Consider the following 15,054-nt stretch of genomic DNA (forward strand, 5'->3'; position numbering starts at 1 on the left):
GTTTTCAGAAAATACAACAAAACTCGGTTCCTATCACTGACTGTTTATAATAGTAGGCGTTTAAATTTTGGCCTTTTTTTTTTTTAAGGCCAAAGATGGCTCTGTTTCCCGTCACAGAGTGGTAAACATCCTTTGTCTTATCTGTCTTCATACTACATCGCTTCAACATAATTGCTTGACAGGATATCCCTCACTAGTGTCATACTTACATTTTCATAATAAATGACTTGCTTTTGAGATGATATCTTGTTTGTATTTGAACAAATACAAATCAAGTTATTGATTATTCCTCTTGTGCTAAAATTCTTGAGCTTTTGAGTGTTTCTGTGTAGTAATAACCTTGACCCTTGCCCAACATTATGTCTGGGTGGGTAACAAAAAATTGAGCCAACATTGTTAGATGTACAGTTGCAAATGCCCCGTCACAGAGTCCATCACTGGCAACTTGTTCCCAAACACAAACCACAGAGTCCAGCAGCCAATGGCAAAGGTTCTGTTTATTCCAGAGAGACTGTTCTGTTGACTCAGAGCAACCCCATTGAATGGAGCCACAGCCCATCAATGATTAAACTATTGTTTATGGGCAATATAGGTTTAAGGAAATGTATCATCTTTGTGTGCGCAAGCAACAAGACAACAAGGAAAACGATACAGTTCGATCTGGTTCAGAATTATTTGGACATTATTGCTCCTTTATACATTTCCACAGTTGATTTACAACAGTCAAGAATAGAAGTTCGGCTTTAATTCTATTGTTAATTATACCCTTTGTATTTATTTTATGATTTCCTGCATTTTCAACTATTTGGACAAATGAGAAGCCTCTGAGAGTTCACTTGTGATAACTTGTGGTCACATAAAAAAAATCATGCTAATCAGTGGATGTCCACTTGTCCAGTGTGTGCTATTTGTGCATGTGGGTGGGATACTCTACTTACCAGAGACTTCATACGGTAGCCTCTCAGTCTTTTAGAGATAAAGTTTTTTTGGCAAGCGTGTATCAGTGGGTTTGTGGGTGGGGGGATGAGTACGGGGATGGACAGTTTAATTAATAACCACCATCCTTTTCTCCCTGACCTTAGCTGGTCACACATGCTTTCACTGAAGCCCAGACACACGATTGGTGCATTAGAAAACGTTCGCAGAAATTATTGTGTACGGTACAGCTCAGTGTGGACTTCCAAGAAGACGGATATTCAAATACAGTGGGAATCATCCAGCAAGGAAAAGGTAAGGACCATGACAGCATGTTCCATGATGATGAGCCCACGTGTGCCAAAAGTATGTGCTTGAGATGTCTGCTGCTGTGTGGGCACTTAGAGTATAGTTTCTACATCATTGGATCCCTTGGGAAATTATTTTAGTTAATTAAAGTACACTTGATGGAACATACAGTAAAGTCTATAGACAGATTAGTTTACTTTGTTGTGATGATTTACAAAAATATCCACACTTACCTTACAAAATGGCTACAATGCATTCTCATTATGTTCTGAAAGCAGATATAAGAGCTGCAGCAAATATTTTGCATTGTCAAAAAGTTTTTTTTTATTTTTATTTTTTTACATATGTTCATGTGGTGGTTTATTTATAATATTTTTGCCCAACTCTTGTGGTTCGACAAAGCAACCAAAATTGGAATCACCTCTCAGTGCATTTCTTCTGCATTGACATATATGTAATAAACACATTTGTACACTGTATTAAGTAGAAGGAATGTAGCATTTAACTAATTAATTCATCACATTATAGTTTACTGTACATGCTATGGCTAGTAAACAACGTGGGGATGATGTCAAAGTAATCTGATTGGACGCTTAGGAAATGATCTGATCTTGTCGCCCCATAATTGATTTTCAGTGCACGATTTTGGCCTGGAGCTCCCTGTAGAACAGTGCAATATTTCACAACCATTAAGTGTGCCTTGAGAATTAATTGCTTACCCCTATCTAATGGGCTTGTGTTTTATTGATTGATTGAGTTTGAAGACCTCTACCCTGCAGTGTTATGAGTTAAAGTTAGATTATAAGGTTGCTAAGAAAACTATAAAGTTTTAATTTCCTAATAAGAAGACAGTGATGATACATATGATATGATATGATACATAGTGATGAATACATCACAGCATGCCAATTACAAAAGAAAATAAACTCCTGGATTTCATGCCAGTGTGCTGCTTTTCTGTCCATTTACTGTATTTTTATTTACAATATTATTGTTGTGGGAAAAACAAGACAACATGCTAACTATATACCTAATGAAGTGTTCAGTTAGTTTCAGTGAGAGTACAGTGAGTTTGTTAAAGAAATACTTCACTTATTTAGCCCTTTATAGCAATAAAAAGTTAATATTTTGTCTATAATTAATTTGATACTTTCATTATTTTTCACGCACAATTAGTACCGTTAAAAACACATTTTGCAACTTGCTGCCGACGGAAAATGACATCACAAGGGCTCAGGGAACCAATCACAATTCACCTGTTTTCTCGGTTTTTTTTATGTGACATTCACAACCTGAGCTGTGATTGGTTACCTGAGCCTTTCTGATGTCATTTTCAGTCGACAGCAAGTTGTAAAATGTGTTTTTAAAGGTACTAATTGTACATGAAAAATAATGAAAATCTAAAATTTATTATAGGCCAAATATTAATGTTTGACTGCCAAAAATGGCTAAATAAGTAAAGTATCTCTTTAAGAAATCTGCAACATTGTACAGGCAGTAGAGTAACATACTTGTTTCTTTGATGACCTTCCTGCAGGCAACTCATCCCTGTGTTGGAGAGAACGCTTGACAGGTGTGTTGATGTCCACACTCACAAGCTCGTACTTAATTACTTTTCAGTGAACGTGTCACTGGCAGAGGCAGAAGAGTGTTGAACAGATCTTCATCAGCTCACTCTTGTTACAGCGGGAAACAGACACAAGCTTCCACGTGGCTCAGTTTGACCTGACATGAATGAGTGGGTGGGCCCTGACATCAATGTGGTGGGACCACTACAAATCCCACCCACAGATGACTTTGCCATCTCTGAGAACTCCCATTTGTTTGGTAAGTCTAACGGTACTTGGCATGAAATACACAATACGATTGTGGCATGGTTCTCATTCAAATCTGGGCACCAGATGTTGTTTGGTGCTCATTTTGTTTTTGCAAGGTGCAACTTGTACTGATTGGGGAAGCAATGAGGCGTGATATTTAGGGGGTTGGGGAATAGCACAAAATTTCATGAGAGTCCAAAATATAGTGGTACCTTGACTCACGGGCTTAATTTGGTCCATAATTAGGGTCAAAACTCAATTCACTCCCGTATCAAATCAATTTTCATCATTGAAATAAATTGAAATATTAATCCCATCCAGCGCTCTAAAACACCACAATGTTTTTATAAGATATTTTTAATAACGGCAGTGTACTGTAAAACTCAATTCACCTTTAAACCCACAAGGCTGTGTGACTGTATGAGGTCCTCAAATGTAATCATTATATTTAGAAAAAAAATAAAAATCCTTAGAATTGCCAGTATTAACAATTAAATATGTCAGACCAAAAGAGACTGCCTTTAAAGTGTACCTGTGGTGGTCAGAAGGAGAAATGTATATGGTTTATCAAGGTTTATCATATGGAGTGGCTTTTTATTTTTTTATTTTTTTTAATGAATCCGAGTCATTCTCACAAGTCTCCAGAGTCAATACTCACGGAAGGTTCATCAACTGTTGAACGAAATGGGACAGGAGGAGGTGCTGTTGTAACAATCGGCAGTGTGGCACCGCACCACAAGGTGGCGCTTTCTTTTCTTTGTGTGTTAGTAGTTTCCTTTTTCCTTTTTGGCGATGAATGTTTTTTATTTATTTATTTATTTATTTATTTATTTATTTATTTATTTTGTATTGACCTGATTCCCTGAACCGTCTTTGTAATGTGTGGTGGCGTCGAGCCCGCTCTTTTTTTTGTGTTGTTTGTTTAAAATAAATTTTGTGAACTTAACTTGCTTTCTTTTTTCTTTTTTTTTTTTGCTGTCCCGCTCCGCCATCCAAGGCAAAATCAGCCTCCACGCATTACACTGTCACTGTCACTGTTAGTATTCTCCCACTGAATGAAAGCCAGGTTAGTTTATATCATCACCCTCTTAAAATAATTGCCCAAGTCTTTTTTTTGTTTGTTTTTTGTTTTTTTGTAAAAAAAACAAACAAAAAAAAACATTTCTTTATGCCTAAATCATCTCCTCATGATGCAAATGGTTCAATTTTTTGTTTCCTGAAAAATCTGAAAAAAAAAATGACTTGTGCGATTAGTTTAAGACGGCGTTGAAATTGTTTTTGTTTAAATAAATAACAAATAATTGAGTCTGGATGACAGACTTACATACGTAGGCAAGCGATCGGGCCTCCGACTCAATAGTAACAAATGGGTGTGAGTAACGGCTTGTCAACGTGAGGATGTCATGTTCACCCTAAACATGGCGCCAAGTATTAAAATTAACAAGCCAAATTATTTTGGCCGATATATGAATAGACACAAAAACGAGAACACCAGATATTTATCAAACTTTACAATATATGCGCTGTTTCTCCGGACATTTTAAGTAGCCTGTTTATGGTGAGTGAAATCCATAAATCCCCCCTTTTTAAAAATTTAAAAAAAAAGAAAAATAACTACTCATTGTAAGTAAAAAAAAAAAAAAAAAAAAAAAAAAAAAAGAAGCTGGGTTTGTTTTAGTTTTAATTAAAGAAGAAACTTAATTCTTAAACATTACTGTTTGAAATTCACTTCCAATGAAGCTACATCTGTCAAATGCAAGTAATAAAGTAACTTTAAATCACACTTAGTTAGATTTAAAATCTAATAACCACTAAAGTTACTTTTAAAGTCTAGTAATCAGTAAAGTAACTAAGGCAACTGTGGCAACACTGCTTACCATTAATCCCTTGATCTGCTCCACAATTGAATCAGTGTGTTGTGTAACCCCACTTTTAAATTGATGCACAATTATCGTGTTACGGAAGCGTAGATACGGAAGTGTAGAGCTGCCAATGTGGAGTAAACAGTTTTTTAGGCCCAAATGCCTAAAAAAAAAAAAGGGTTTTGTTTTCACTCGCGCATGCGCAAATAATACCCCGTGGCATTATGGGAAGGTTTGCTAACTTTGCAGCATTTAGCCTACAAATACGCTCAAACGTGTTTGCGAGTACATTCAAACGTATTTACGAGTATGTTCGAACGTATTTAAATACGTTCAAACGTATTTGCAAGTGCCAGACAAAAATGTTTACTCCACATTGGCAGCTCTATGCTTCCATATAATATACCTTTTTAAATGGTGTGATCACATTCTCTGCTTCATATATAGAGTACAAGAAGCAGCTCACTATCATTGCTGGTTCGTCATGGATTGTTCATAATGGCTAACGTGCCACACAGTAGCCATTTCCGTTCCCCATGTGCAGATGACTTCACATACTGTTATGCTACCTGTAAAGAAGAAAGGGATTGCCTAGTTAATAAGTAGCTCTAGCAACCTTTGCGCCTCTTGGGATGTCTCAGGCAAGTTGTTCAAAGCCTGTTGCTTCTGTTCTCAGAAGTAAGTCTGGCTTGAAACAGAAAATACATGGAAGATGGCTTGGTAGTTCGTGGGACAAAAAGAAGTAAACGTCAAAAGAAAGTAGTGTGTTGCTTTCACAGTATGTATACTCTGAATCGTCCGTGTGTTCGCTATCTCAGACGTGGTCATCGTCAGGAGCAAATCTTCAAGAGGTCAGTGCTGTATTGTTTGTTTCACCAAAGATTAGAAGTGCTTTGTCCCATTTCAATACTTAATATTTCACCTGATATGTATTAATGATTTGTTTTCGGTCTTTTTTTAAATAATGTCAAGTCTCACAACCTTTGAGACTTCCGTGCGACTATGTTGCGATATTGTTAACATTATTGTATCAGTTTCCACAGAGAGCTTATTTGGAGAGGCGCTACATGTCACTCCGAAGACACGGTGTGCTCTGTAAGAGTCACTTGTTAATGATTTATGGCCGTACAGTATGTGGCGTGGATCTTACAGACTACTGCTTCGCTGGCTCTCCAGGAAAGAGCTGTAAAGAATTACAATTGATTCCACTACAGTGAAACCCCAATGTTAAATTGACTTTAAATTTACTGTGGTGTACATGGTGTAGTGTAAACGGTTCATGTGCTTGCGGGAACATGGTAATGGCAAGGACGAAACACAGCAACATTTATTGATTGATTGTCATAGAGCTCAGCAAGTCTGGGCATTGATGAAAGATATTGGACTTAAAATAGATGTTAATTATATTACTATTATGTATGGCTTGATAGAAAATAACATACCTTCTAAAGATAAAGAACTATTTCAAATTATTATAACTGTTGTCTGTGCAAAATTGTGGAAAACCAGGTGTGTTATGAGTATGAAGAATATAATAATTGATAGTAACACCGTGTTTAGACAAATTCTCTGTTTTTTAAGGAAAGAACGAAAGAAGGATAAAAAGAAGCTTTTCCCCTGGCATAATTTACAGTTGTAAAATGTTTTGTACGATTTGAATTTTGTGTGTTTTAATTGATCGTGTATTTTGTGTGTAAATAATGCTTTTGTACTTGGTGTTTTGAAACTCTTTGTAAATGATGTGAAACTGAATAAAGTTTTGTAAAAATCGGTAATGGCAAAGGTGACGTAAAAATGCAGAATTGTCAGGACAGGATAAAACGTTAAGACTTTTGTAAATCGGGTTCACTGGTTTACACGAAAGGAAACACAATCCGAGTTTGCATAGCTCAATGGTATGCAATTAAAACCACCAGGATTCTACAGTTATTACAAAAGTGATATCCAACTAACTTAAAGAAATGTGCAAATACATGTTTTATAATAAGTGAGAATAAGAATCATAACAGGCTATATAAAAATTGGGGATATATTATAGCAGTGCATTAAAAATTGACTACCGGTAATCTGTCCCTCAATAAAATCAACAATCTACTTTTAAAAGTTATCCTGGCTGTTCAGACATCAAATAAATACCGCATGTCATGAGTGTATAATTGCGACATGAGGAAGGCATTATTAAATTGTCGAATTTAAAAAAAATGGGTAAACTAAACTTCATGTTGCCACATTCCTGACAAGAATTGCAGCCCGGAGCTGCATTTGAACCTTCACCTAAAAGTGCATGTGGTGCAAAAAAAAAAAAAAAAGGCATTTCCCATTTCCCCCCAATAGATCACTCTGAACCTACCTGAGTTGTTCCATTCAACTCGACACTTAGTTCCAAATCATGCATCTACTGTATATTACATTCACTACCATGTTTTTTTTTCACATGCTATTCTTGTTCTTCTAGATATTCTGGCAGATCAGAGCAGTCCTCTGCTACAAGATCCTGACATGTTCAGCAGCTACGCAGGCATGCAGTACTCAAGTATGGAGCCAAGCATGCCCACACCATATTACTGCAGTCAGAACTACTATCCCCAGTACAATGGAGAGGAATGGTACCCTCACACTGGCCTGTATGAACTAAGGAAAACAACTCTGGAGGTCAACTATGACGGTGATAGGGAGGATGTCTCTGCTGTCATGCCTGCTCTGTGCAAGAGGGCCCGGCACATGTCGCAGACTGGACGCATCAAAGGGGAGGAGCTATGTGTTGTGTGTGGAGACAAGGCGTCCGGCTACCACTATAATGCTCTCACCTGTGAGGGCTGCAAAGGTGAGAGTACAAAATTTGTGTATTTCTGGATGGAGATGAGTGTGCAGGTAATTCCACACTGCGAAATTAAACAATGTTAGGAGCGCAGGCTCATCATTTGACTAAGAATAGGTTCAGGGCTACCTCCTCCTCTTTCTGTGGTGCTCGGTTCCCTCTCAACTTTCTAGAGCACAATACAAGAGAAACGAGATCCGCTGCATTAATGCCTGCAATTGTGTTGAATCTTCTATGTCAGAATGTGCTATAGCTGTTTCAAAGTTATCCTTTGCACGCACACACGTGCCTGTGTTCAATAATAATTTTCTAAATATGGATTTTGAGTACTATGCCATTAACTTTATTCTTATAATTTGTTCCTTGCACATTTTTGTCCTGCTCCTCCATTCACATTTTTTTTTTTTTACTGATTCTCACCATTCCAACTTCTACATGCTCCAAAAATTCACGGCTTCCATTATTCCAATTTTTCTCGTTCCAAAAATTAATGGTTTTCTCACAATTTTGCATTTGGAAAGGGTTTTCAACATTCCTAAAATACACACATACCAAAAAGTTCAAATTTTTTCAAAGTAATATTAGTAAATTTTCACTCGAAATTTTCACCAATTTACATCTTCTACATTGATCACTTCTTTTTACCTATATCGTAACCCTCTTAAAATAATTGCCCAAGTTTGCAGAAATTATATTTTTTTTGCCTAAATCATCTCCTTGTGATGCAAATGGTTCAATTTTTTTGTGCTTCCTGAAAAATCTGAAAAAATGACTGAGGCGATTATTTTAAGAAGGCATCGATATTCATTCACTGATTCATACCATGCCAATTTCAGCACTCTCCCAAAATTCATGCGTTTCAGGGATACTGTTTTTCTCATTCCAGAAATTTACGTTTTCCCCCCAAATCAACTATTTTCAACAACAAAAAATTACCATTCATTTCCAATGCCATCATCAACATAACATACTTCGTATTTACATCGTTCCCATTTGATATCCCAAAAATTCAGCTCATTCTACTCACCTTGGTAACAATTTTCAACATGACAAAAATTAGCATTCATCAGAAATTCCAAATTTTCACCATTCCAATACTGTACCCACATACAATGCAAAAAAATATTATTGTTTTGTTTTTCCTCCTAAAATTTCTACATTTTTCCAACTTCAAACTGATCAGCGCATCCCTTTTTTTTTTATTCTTCAAATTTTCAAAATAAAAGCTAATAAATCAAAATATTTTAGTTTTTCTCCTCTAATTACTACATTTATTGACCAATTCCAACCATTCCAACTAAACTGTTCAGCCTACACCACCAATATGGTGCCCACAGGCACCAGGTAGCCCCCAACGCCACATGAGTAGATCCTGGGCTTGTTGTAAAAACACTGTAGCTCACCAGTGAGGGGACATTGGGATTTCCTAGAAATGTTGTAATGTGATCTTTTCAAAATGCAAATATTGGCAGAGATTTATAGAAAACATGTTGCATTTGGATCTTTATCTGTTTCCTAATTATTGTGAGTGATCACAATAATGAATACCATTAATTAATAATAAAAATATAAGAAGAAGAAATAGCTCTCAGCTACAAAAAGGTTAGTTAATGACGCCAAGTCTAGACGTAAGAGCATCCGTTATTCAAAAACTCGTTAACAGTTGAGCAGGAAGTATCCCTGAAGAACAAAGCACAAAGAACGAAGTGCATGCCGTCACAGTTAACCTTTAATTTTTTCCACCATATTAAGGTTTCTTCAGACGGAGCATCACAAAGAATGCCGTGTACAAGTGCAAAAGTGGAGGGAACTGTGAGATGGACATGTATATGCGCAGGAAATGCCAGGAATGTCGACTCAGGAAATGCAAGGAAATGGGCATGTTGGCAGAGTGTGAGTGTTTACCGTTTGTCATCCCAAGATTGTTTTTAGAGAGAGAATAAAAACCTCTTTTCCAGAATAAATGATCGAATACTACAAGAATAGTTTAGTTTTTGAAAACAATATTTAAGATTACACTTTTATTCTCTCCAAAAAAAAAAAAAAAAGTGAATTGTCATCATCACATAGCGACTTTATTTATCAAAAATAGTCAACTTTTTAATTCCTATGACATTTAGGGGTTTAAATTAGCATTTGAATTATGAGTTCCTTATAAAATTGTCTCCCCTCTAATTTCTTAGAGCTAACATTTTGGGGGCCCTTGTTTTTGGTCTCACCATGCGTACTCTAGAACTGCCATTACAATAGATATCTTCTAATCTCACATGGCCTGATTAATTTAACATGAGCAATGGAAGCATTGAATGTCACACACCGCACGTTTGTCACGCAGCAAAAGAAGGCTCACACGTACAGGCAGCCTTCTACTGTTTTTCACTTGATCGCGCTACTGCAAGCGTGTGAATATGAACATGTGAACAGTTCGCTTTTTACTGGCGTTATGATGAGCTGTCAGCTGAACAAAGCAAGAAGACATAAGCGCTTCCTGTTGCTGAGAAAGAACGACGATATGATGACTATTCCAGAGTGGCAGGTCTAAACAAACAACGCAATCAAACAAAACGAAATAAACAAAAGGAGACTTTTTTGTTATTATTGTCCTATATTAATCCTCAGTCTTCCAAATGTTGGCAAATAGTGCCCTCCGCTGTCATAGATGCCATACCTCAATGATTTGCTTTGCAACAAGGAAGTAATAATTCTCCATCGACCAGAGATTTGATAGCAGTGTGTCTCCCTCGGTTTTTACACAATTATTTTACCAAATAAACTCTTCCAAATAAACAAAAATCGAATGCCTGGTACTTTGTAGTTCAGTGGACAAGTGCCCCTTTTGTCAATATTTGAGGAAATATGTGTAATAATATTTTACCCCTCTCATGGTATGGGACTGGAGGCCAGTGAGTGGTTTTCTGGAAACTAAATAGAAAACTGTATCTCAGTGAATACAGGGAATGCGTTTTGTAGGACAACATACCAATCGACCGTATGTGCAATCAGCAGAGTATGATCCTATAAGATTGAGGCAGCATTTCACGGTCATGCTTTTGCACTTACTGTGGATACATCTTGTCAGACTACAAAAAAATGACTTACAATGAATCAGTCCATATTCAAAAACCAAACAGATTTTTGGCCTTGAAGCTTTAAAGCTTTCTTTCCTGTCAACTACAGGCCTGCTTACAGAGATCCAGTGCAAATCTAAAAGGCTAAGGAAAAACACGATGGCTTCTCCGGGACAGTCAACTGGAGATGAGACCGAGGCAGCAGACAGCAAACAAGTCACATCCACCACCAAATTGCCAAAGGTATCAGTATTTTCCATACTAAAAACTAAACAACAAAAAATTACATACATCATATACAGTACTGCCCTGCGATTGGCTGGCAACCAGTTGTACCCCGCCTACTACCCGGACAGCTGGGATAGGCTCCAGCACCCCTGAGAGCCTTGTGAGGAGCAAGCGGTTAAGAAAGCCACTATATCCAAGCACAATACTGTACTTTTTTTTTAGCTCTGCAAAATGATGTAGCCATTTGAAATTCCATTGGCAATTCCTAATTTCCAATTGCCGGTTTCTAGGAAAAAATTACTAAAGAGCAGCAGGCACTCATGAAGGCCATTGTAGATGCCTACAACAGACATCAAATTCCTCAAGAAGTGACCAAAAAACTGGTATGATGCTTTCATTTTCTCTCTTTTTTTTTCTTTTTTTTTTACATATACTCTTATCTGCTCTTAAAAACAAACGAACCAAAAAATTGCTTTTTAGTTGATTTTAATGTCATCTCAAATTATTGTTGTTTTCCCATGCTAGCTACAAGAAGAATACAGCGCTGAGGAAAATTTTCTCCTTTTGACAGAAATGGCAACAAGTCAAGTCCAAGTTCTGGTGGAGTTTACAAAAAATATCCCAGGTTTTAGTCTTCCAATTTTTAAAACATGAAACAATACTGCATCTGCTTTAATAGTGCTCAAAACCAAAGAGAAAGAGGAATTAATTGTGTTTTTTTTCCATCTCTCTTCTCCAAGGCTTTGTGTCCCTGGATCATGAGGATCAGATTGCTCTGCTTAAAGGTTCAGCAGTAGAAGCCATGTTTCTGCGCTCTGCTCAGGTTTTTAGCCGAAAGATGCCCAGTGGACACACTGAACTCCTAGAGGAGAGGATACGTAAGAGTGGTGAGTCCACAGAAGTAGTGTGGTAGTCTGAATATTAGCTCTCAGGAGTTTACGGGGAAGTATTTAGACTAGGGGTGTCAGGCGATTAAAATTTTTAATCGTAATTAATCGCATGACTTCGGTAGTTAACTGACGATTAATCGCAAATTTTATATCTGTTCTAAATGTACAATAAAATGCACAATAAAATTTTCTTAGTTTTCATACTTTTAAATAAAGTGGAAAAATGTTAAACTAATAGAAATATGGCTGCATCTTTTAGTCATTGATGCAGTATTTTCATAATTCATAAAATTGAGTTAAAATTAAAAAAAATGTACTGTACTGAAAAAATGAGTGTGATATTGGTTGGTGTTAAGGTCATTTTTTTGCCACTAGATGGCATAGTTGCATTTGTAAGACGGTGACAGCTCAGTGCATTTTTCTTTTCTTAAGAGCGATCTAATCTTTAACATGAAGTAACGTGAAATTCTGCATATTATTAAAATTGTAAAATACAACATAACTGCTACATTTTAACGTGGACGTGTCTGCTGCGTTGCACTGGAACGCCCCCAGTACAGGCTTTACAATTAAAGGCAGGTCATTAATCGCGTAGTAAAAAAATTAGTGCCGTTAAAGGAACTTTAAATTAACTGAAAATTAACACACTAATTTTGACACCCCTAATTTAGACTAAATTGACCAAAAAATACGACTTTTACTAATTTTATCCTTCATCATCTTGTTATTTGTGGCTGTTGGAGTGAGATTCTCCACGTACATAATTCATCACCTGAGACGTACTTCTTGGTGACCTGTTGATCTCTCAGCAGGTTTTGGTTACACTGGGTCACATACGCTTACTGGGTTCTGTTTCGTTCTGCATGCGTGTGTGTCTGTCATTGTTTGCAAAGAAAATGGGAAAATAAAGAGTGAAATATTTATGAGAACTTTAAGATAGGTTTAAAGGGAAATAACAGAAAAAAAAAAGAGAGAGTGAGAGTACATAGATGACAGCTTGTTAAAACCCCATTTACACTGACCCACAAAAATAAAAATAAAAATAAAATAAAATAAAATAAAATAAAATAAAATAAAATAAAATAAAATAAAATAAAATAAAATAAAATAAAATAAAATAATAGTTGTTTGTCTGTATGAGCCCCGTGAAGGCTGGCAACCAGTCAAGGATGTATGACACCCCACCTCTTGCACCACAAAGCTTTTTATTTACGTGAGGTGTTGACAGAGAGTGACAGTAGGAGAACATCGCCGGCTCTTTCTGCACTGCTTAAATGTGATTGGCGGTCAGCAGACGTTCACACATAAAGGCCAGTGAAGCAAAGCTGTCTAAAGAGACCATTGTTCCTTATCCAAACATCAGAAGTGCTATTGTCCGAATTTGTCTCTCTCTTGGGCCCTGCTGGCATTTGTGAATGAATGATGATGTGTCAAAGCAGACATCCAAACCAGTGAATTTCAAATGAAGATATAGCATTGATCATAAATTTTAACTTTTGAGCAAGAAATTGTTTCAGAAAGAGAGAGACTGACACATGGACTACCTATTAATCCATGTTCTGCACTGTTTTTCCTCATTGGGCTCATGGTTGAGCTGGAATCTTTCCAAGCTGATTTTGGTTCATTAAAGTGGAAGTCAACCCGAAACATTTCTTGACAATAATATATGATATGTGACCTCATTAGTCTAAACATGACATTCTGATTAATATTACATTTGTAGAATATGAGTTAAGCAGCAAAACCCAGCTGTTTTTAACCATCTCAGGGGGCGGCCATTTTACCACTTGCTGTCAAGTGAAAATGACATCACAGTTGTTCAGGTCTCAGGTAACAACCACTCATAGCTCAGCATCAGAAAATTGATATTGAGCTGTGATCTGTCGTTGGCTGAGCCCCGAACAACATTGCTGTCATCTTCAGTCGACAGCAAGTGGCAAAATGGCCGCCCACTGAGATGGACATAAAGGCTGGATTTTGCTTCATAACTCATATTCCACAAATTTAATATTAATCGGAATGTCAAGTTTAAACTAGTGAGGTCACATATAACGTATATTATATTATAAGGTTCCACTTTAAATCTTGTCAATTTGTTGTAAATGGATGTTTATTTGTTTATTTGCATTCATTTATGTCCTTTTCTTTCAGGCATTTCAAAGGAGTTCATCACACCAATGTTTAACTTTTACAAAAGTATCGGCGAACTCCACATGTTGCAGGAGGAGCAAGCCCTCCTCACTGCCATAACAATCCTGACACCAGGTGAGTGGCCGTCAACTGATCCACACGCAGCTTTCTTGTGCCACAAAGTTGAACATTCAAGCGTCTCGATAAATAATCAAATCTACTCTAGATCGGCCTTACGTGAAAGATCAACAGGCTGTAGAGAACCTGCAGGAACCCATGCTGGACGTGCTGAGGAAGCTGTGCAGTTTGCAGCATCCGCAGGAGCCTCAGTACTTTGCACGTCTGCTGGGCCGCTTGACTGAGCTGAGAACACTCAACCACTATCATGCAGAGATGCTTACGTCGTGGAGGATGAACGATCACAAATTCACACCGCTCCTCTGTGAGATCTGGGACGTGCAGTGAAAGGCCTCATGGGATGTAACATGGACATTTTCAAACTTTAAAAGAGAGTCTAGGTCCACAATGGTGTATATAAACTGGTATAGATATACTTCAAATAAACTCCTGTACAACTGTACAATTGCTCTTACGACTGAGCTAACTTGCCTGGTTCAAATTCATGCCTAATGGCATATTTATTTTAAAAATTTAAATATTTTTGCAAACGCACGCACACAAAAAAAAAAAAAAAAAAAAAAAAAAAAAGAGCAGTGATGATAAGACATTGAATCGGTAAGACTACCGAATGAACAATTCTGAGCTCTTAAAAAAAAATAATAAAAAAATAAAATAAAAATAAATAAATAAATAAAATAAAATAAATAAAAATAGCCATCTGATGAAAGCCAACTTGCATTTAATCATTTCAGTGAAATTGTAATGCATTCCATTATATGATAGTCAGTTGCTATACAGTTATATCACTAAGCATAATTGCAAAAAATCCCAAAAAATGCAACTTAAAACTCTTGACTTCTAAATAGTTTTTTCTTCTCTACAATGCACTTTTCGACT

The 15,054-nt window shown here is 36.7% G+C and overlaps 1 protein-coding gene across 3 annotated transcripts; it reads left to right on the forward strand.

Moving 5' to 3' along the window:
- Positions 1-1,081: 1,081 nt before the first annotated feature.
- On the forward strand, positions 1,082-14,586 carry nr1h4 (nuclear receptor subfamily 1, group H, member 4). Of its 3 annotated transcripts, XM_077516519.1 has the most exons (11): positions 1,082-1,230; positions 2,762-2,797; positions 2,911-3,051; positions 7,359-7,727; positions 9,474-9,614; positions 10,899-11,032; positions 11,308-11,400; positions 11,543-11,642; positions 11,758-11,904; positions 14,059-14,172; positions 14,264-14,586. In XM_077516519.1, exons 3-11 carry the CDS (start codon positions 2,955-2,957, stop codon positions 14,500-14,502), a joined length of 1,434 nt encoding a protein of 477 aa, XP_077372645.1. In that variant the 5' UTR covers positions 1,082-1,230; positions 2,762-2,797; positions 2,911-2,954; the 3' UTR covers positions 14,503-14,586. The 3 variants fall into 3 exon arrangements, with proteins under 3 accessions (XP_077372645.1, XP_077372647.1, XP_077372648.1); XM_077516521.1 differs by lacking the exon at positions 2,762-2,797 and having other exon boundaries at positions 2,845-3,051; XM_077516522.1 differs by lacking the exons at positions 1,082-1,230; positions 2,762-2,797; positions 2,911-3,051 and adding an exon at positions 5,580-5,754.
- The last annotated feature ends 468 nt before the right edge of the window (positions 14,587-15,054 follow it).

Source organism: Festucalex cinctus, chromosome 3 (assembly GCF_051991245.1).
Source record: "Festucalex cinctus isolate MCC-2025b chromosome 3, RoL_Fcin_1.0, whole genome shotgun sequence".
NCBI lineage: Eukaryota > Metazoa > Chordata > Actinopteri > Syngnathiformes > Syngnathidae > Festucalex > Festucalex cinctus.

Excerpts from the sequence above, each read along its gene's own strand:
- nr1h4 (XM_077516519.1), top strand. The coding sequence starts at position 2,955 with ATGAATGAGTGGGTGGGCCCTGACATCAATGTGGTGGGACCACTACAA. Across the intron at positions 9,615-10,898 it reads AATGGGCATGTTGGCAGAGT|GCCTGCTTACAGAGATCCAG; the intron begins GTGAGTGTTTAC and ends TGTCAACTACAG. Across the intron at positions 11,401-11,542 it reads AAGAAGTGACCAAAAAACTG|CTACAAGAAGAATACAGCGC; the intron begins GTATGATGCTTT and ends TTCCCATGCTAG.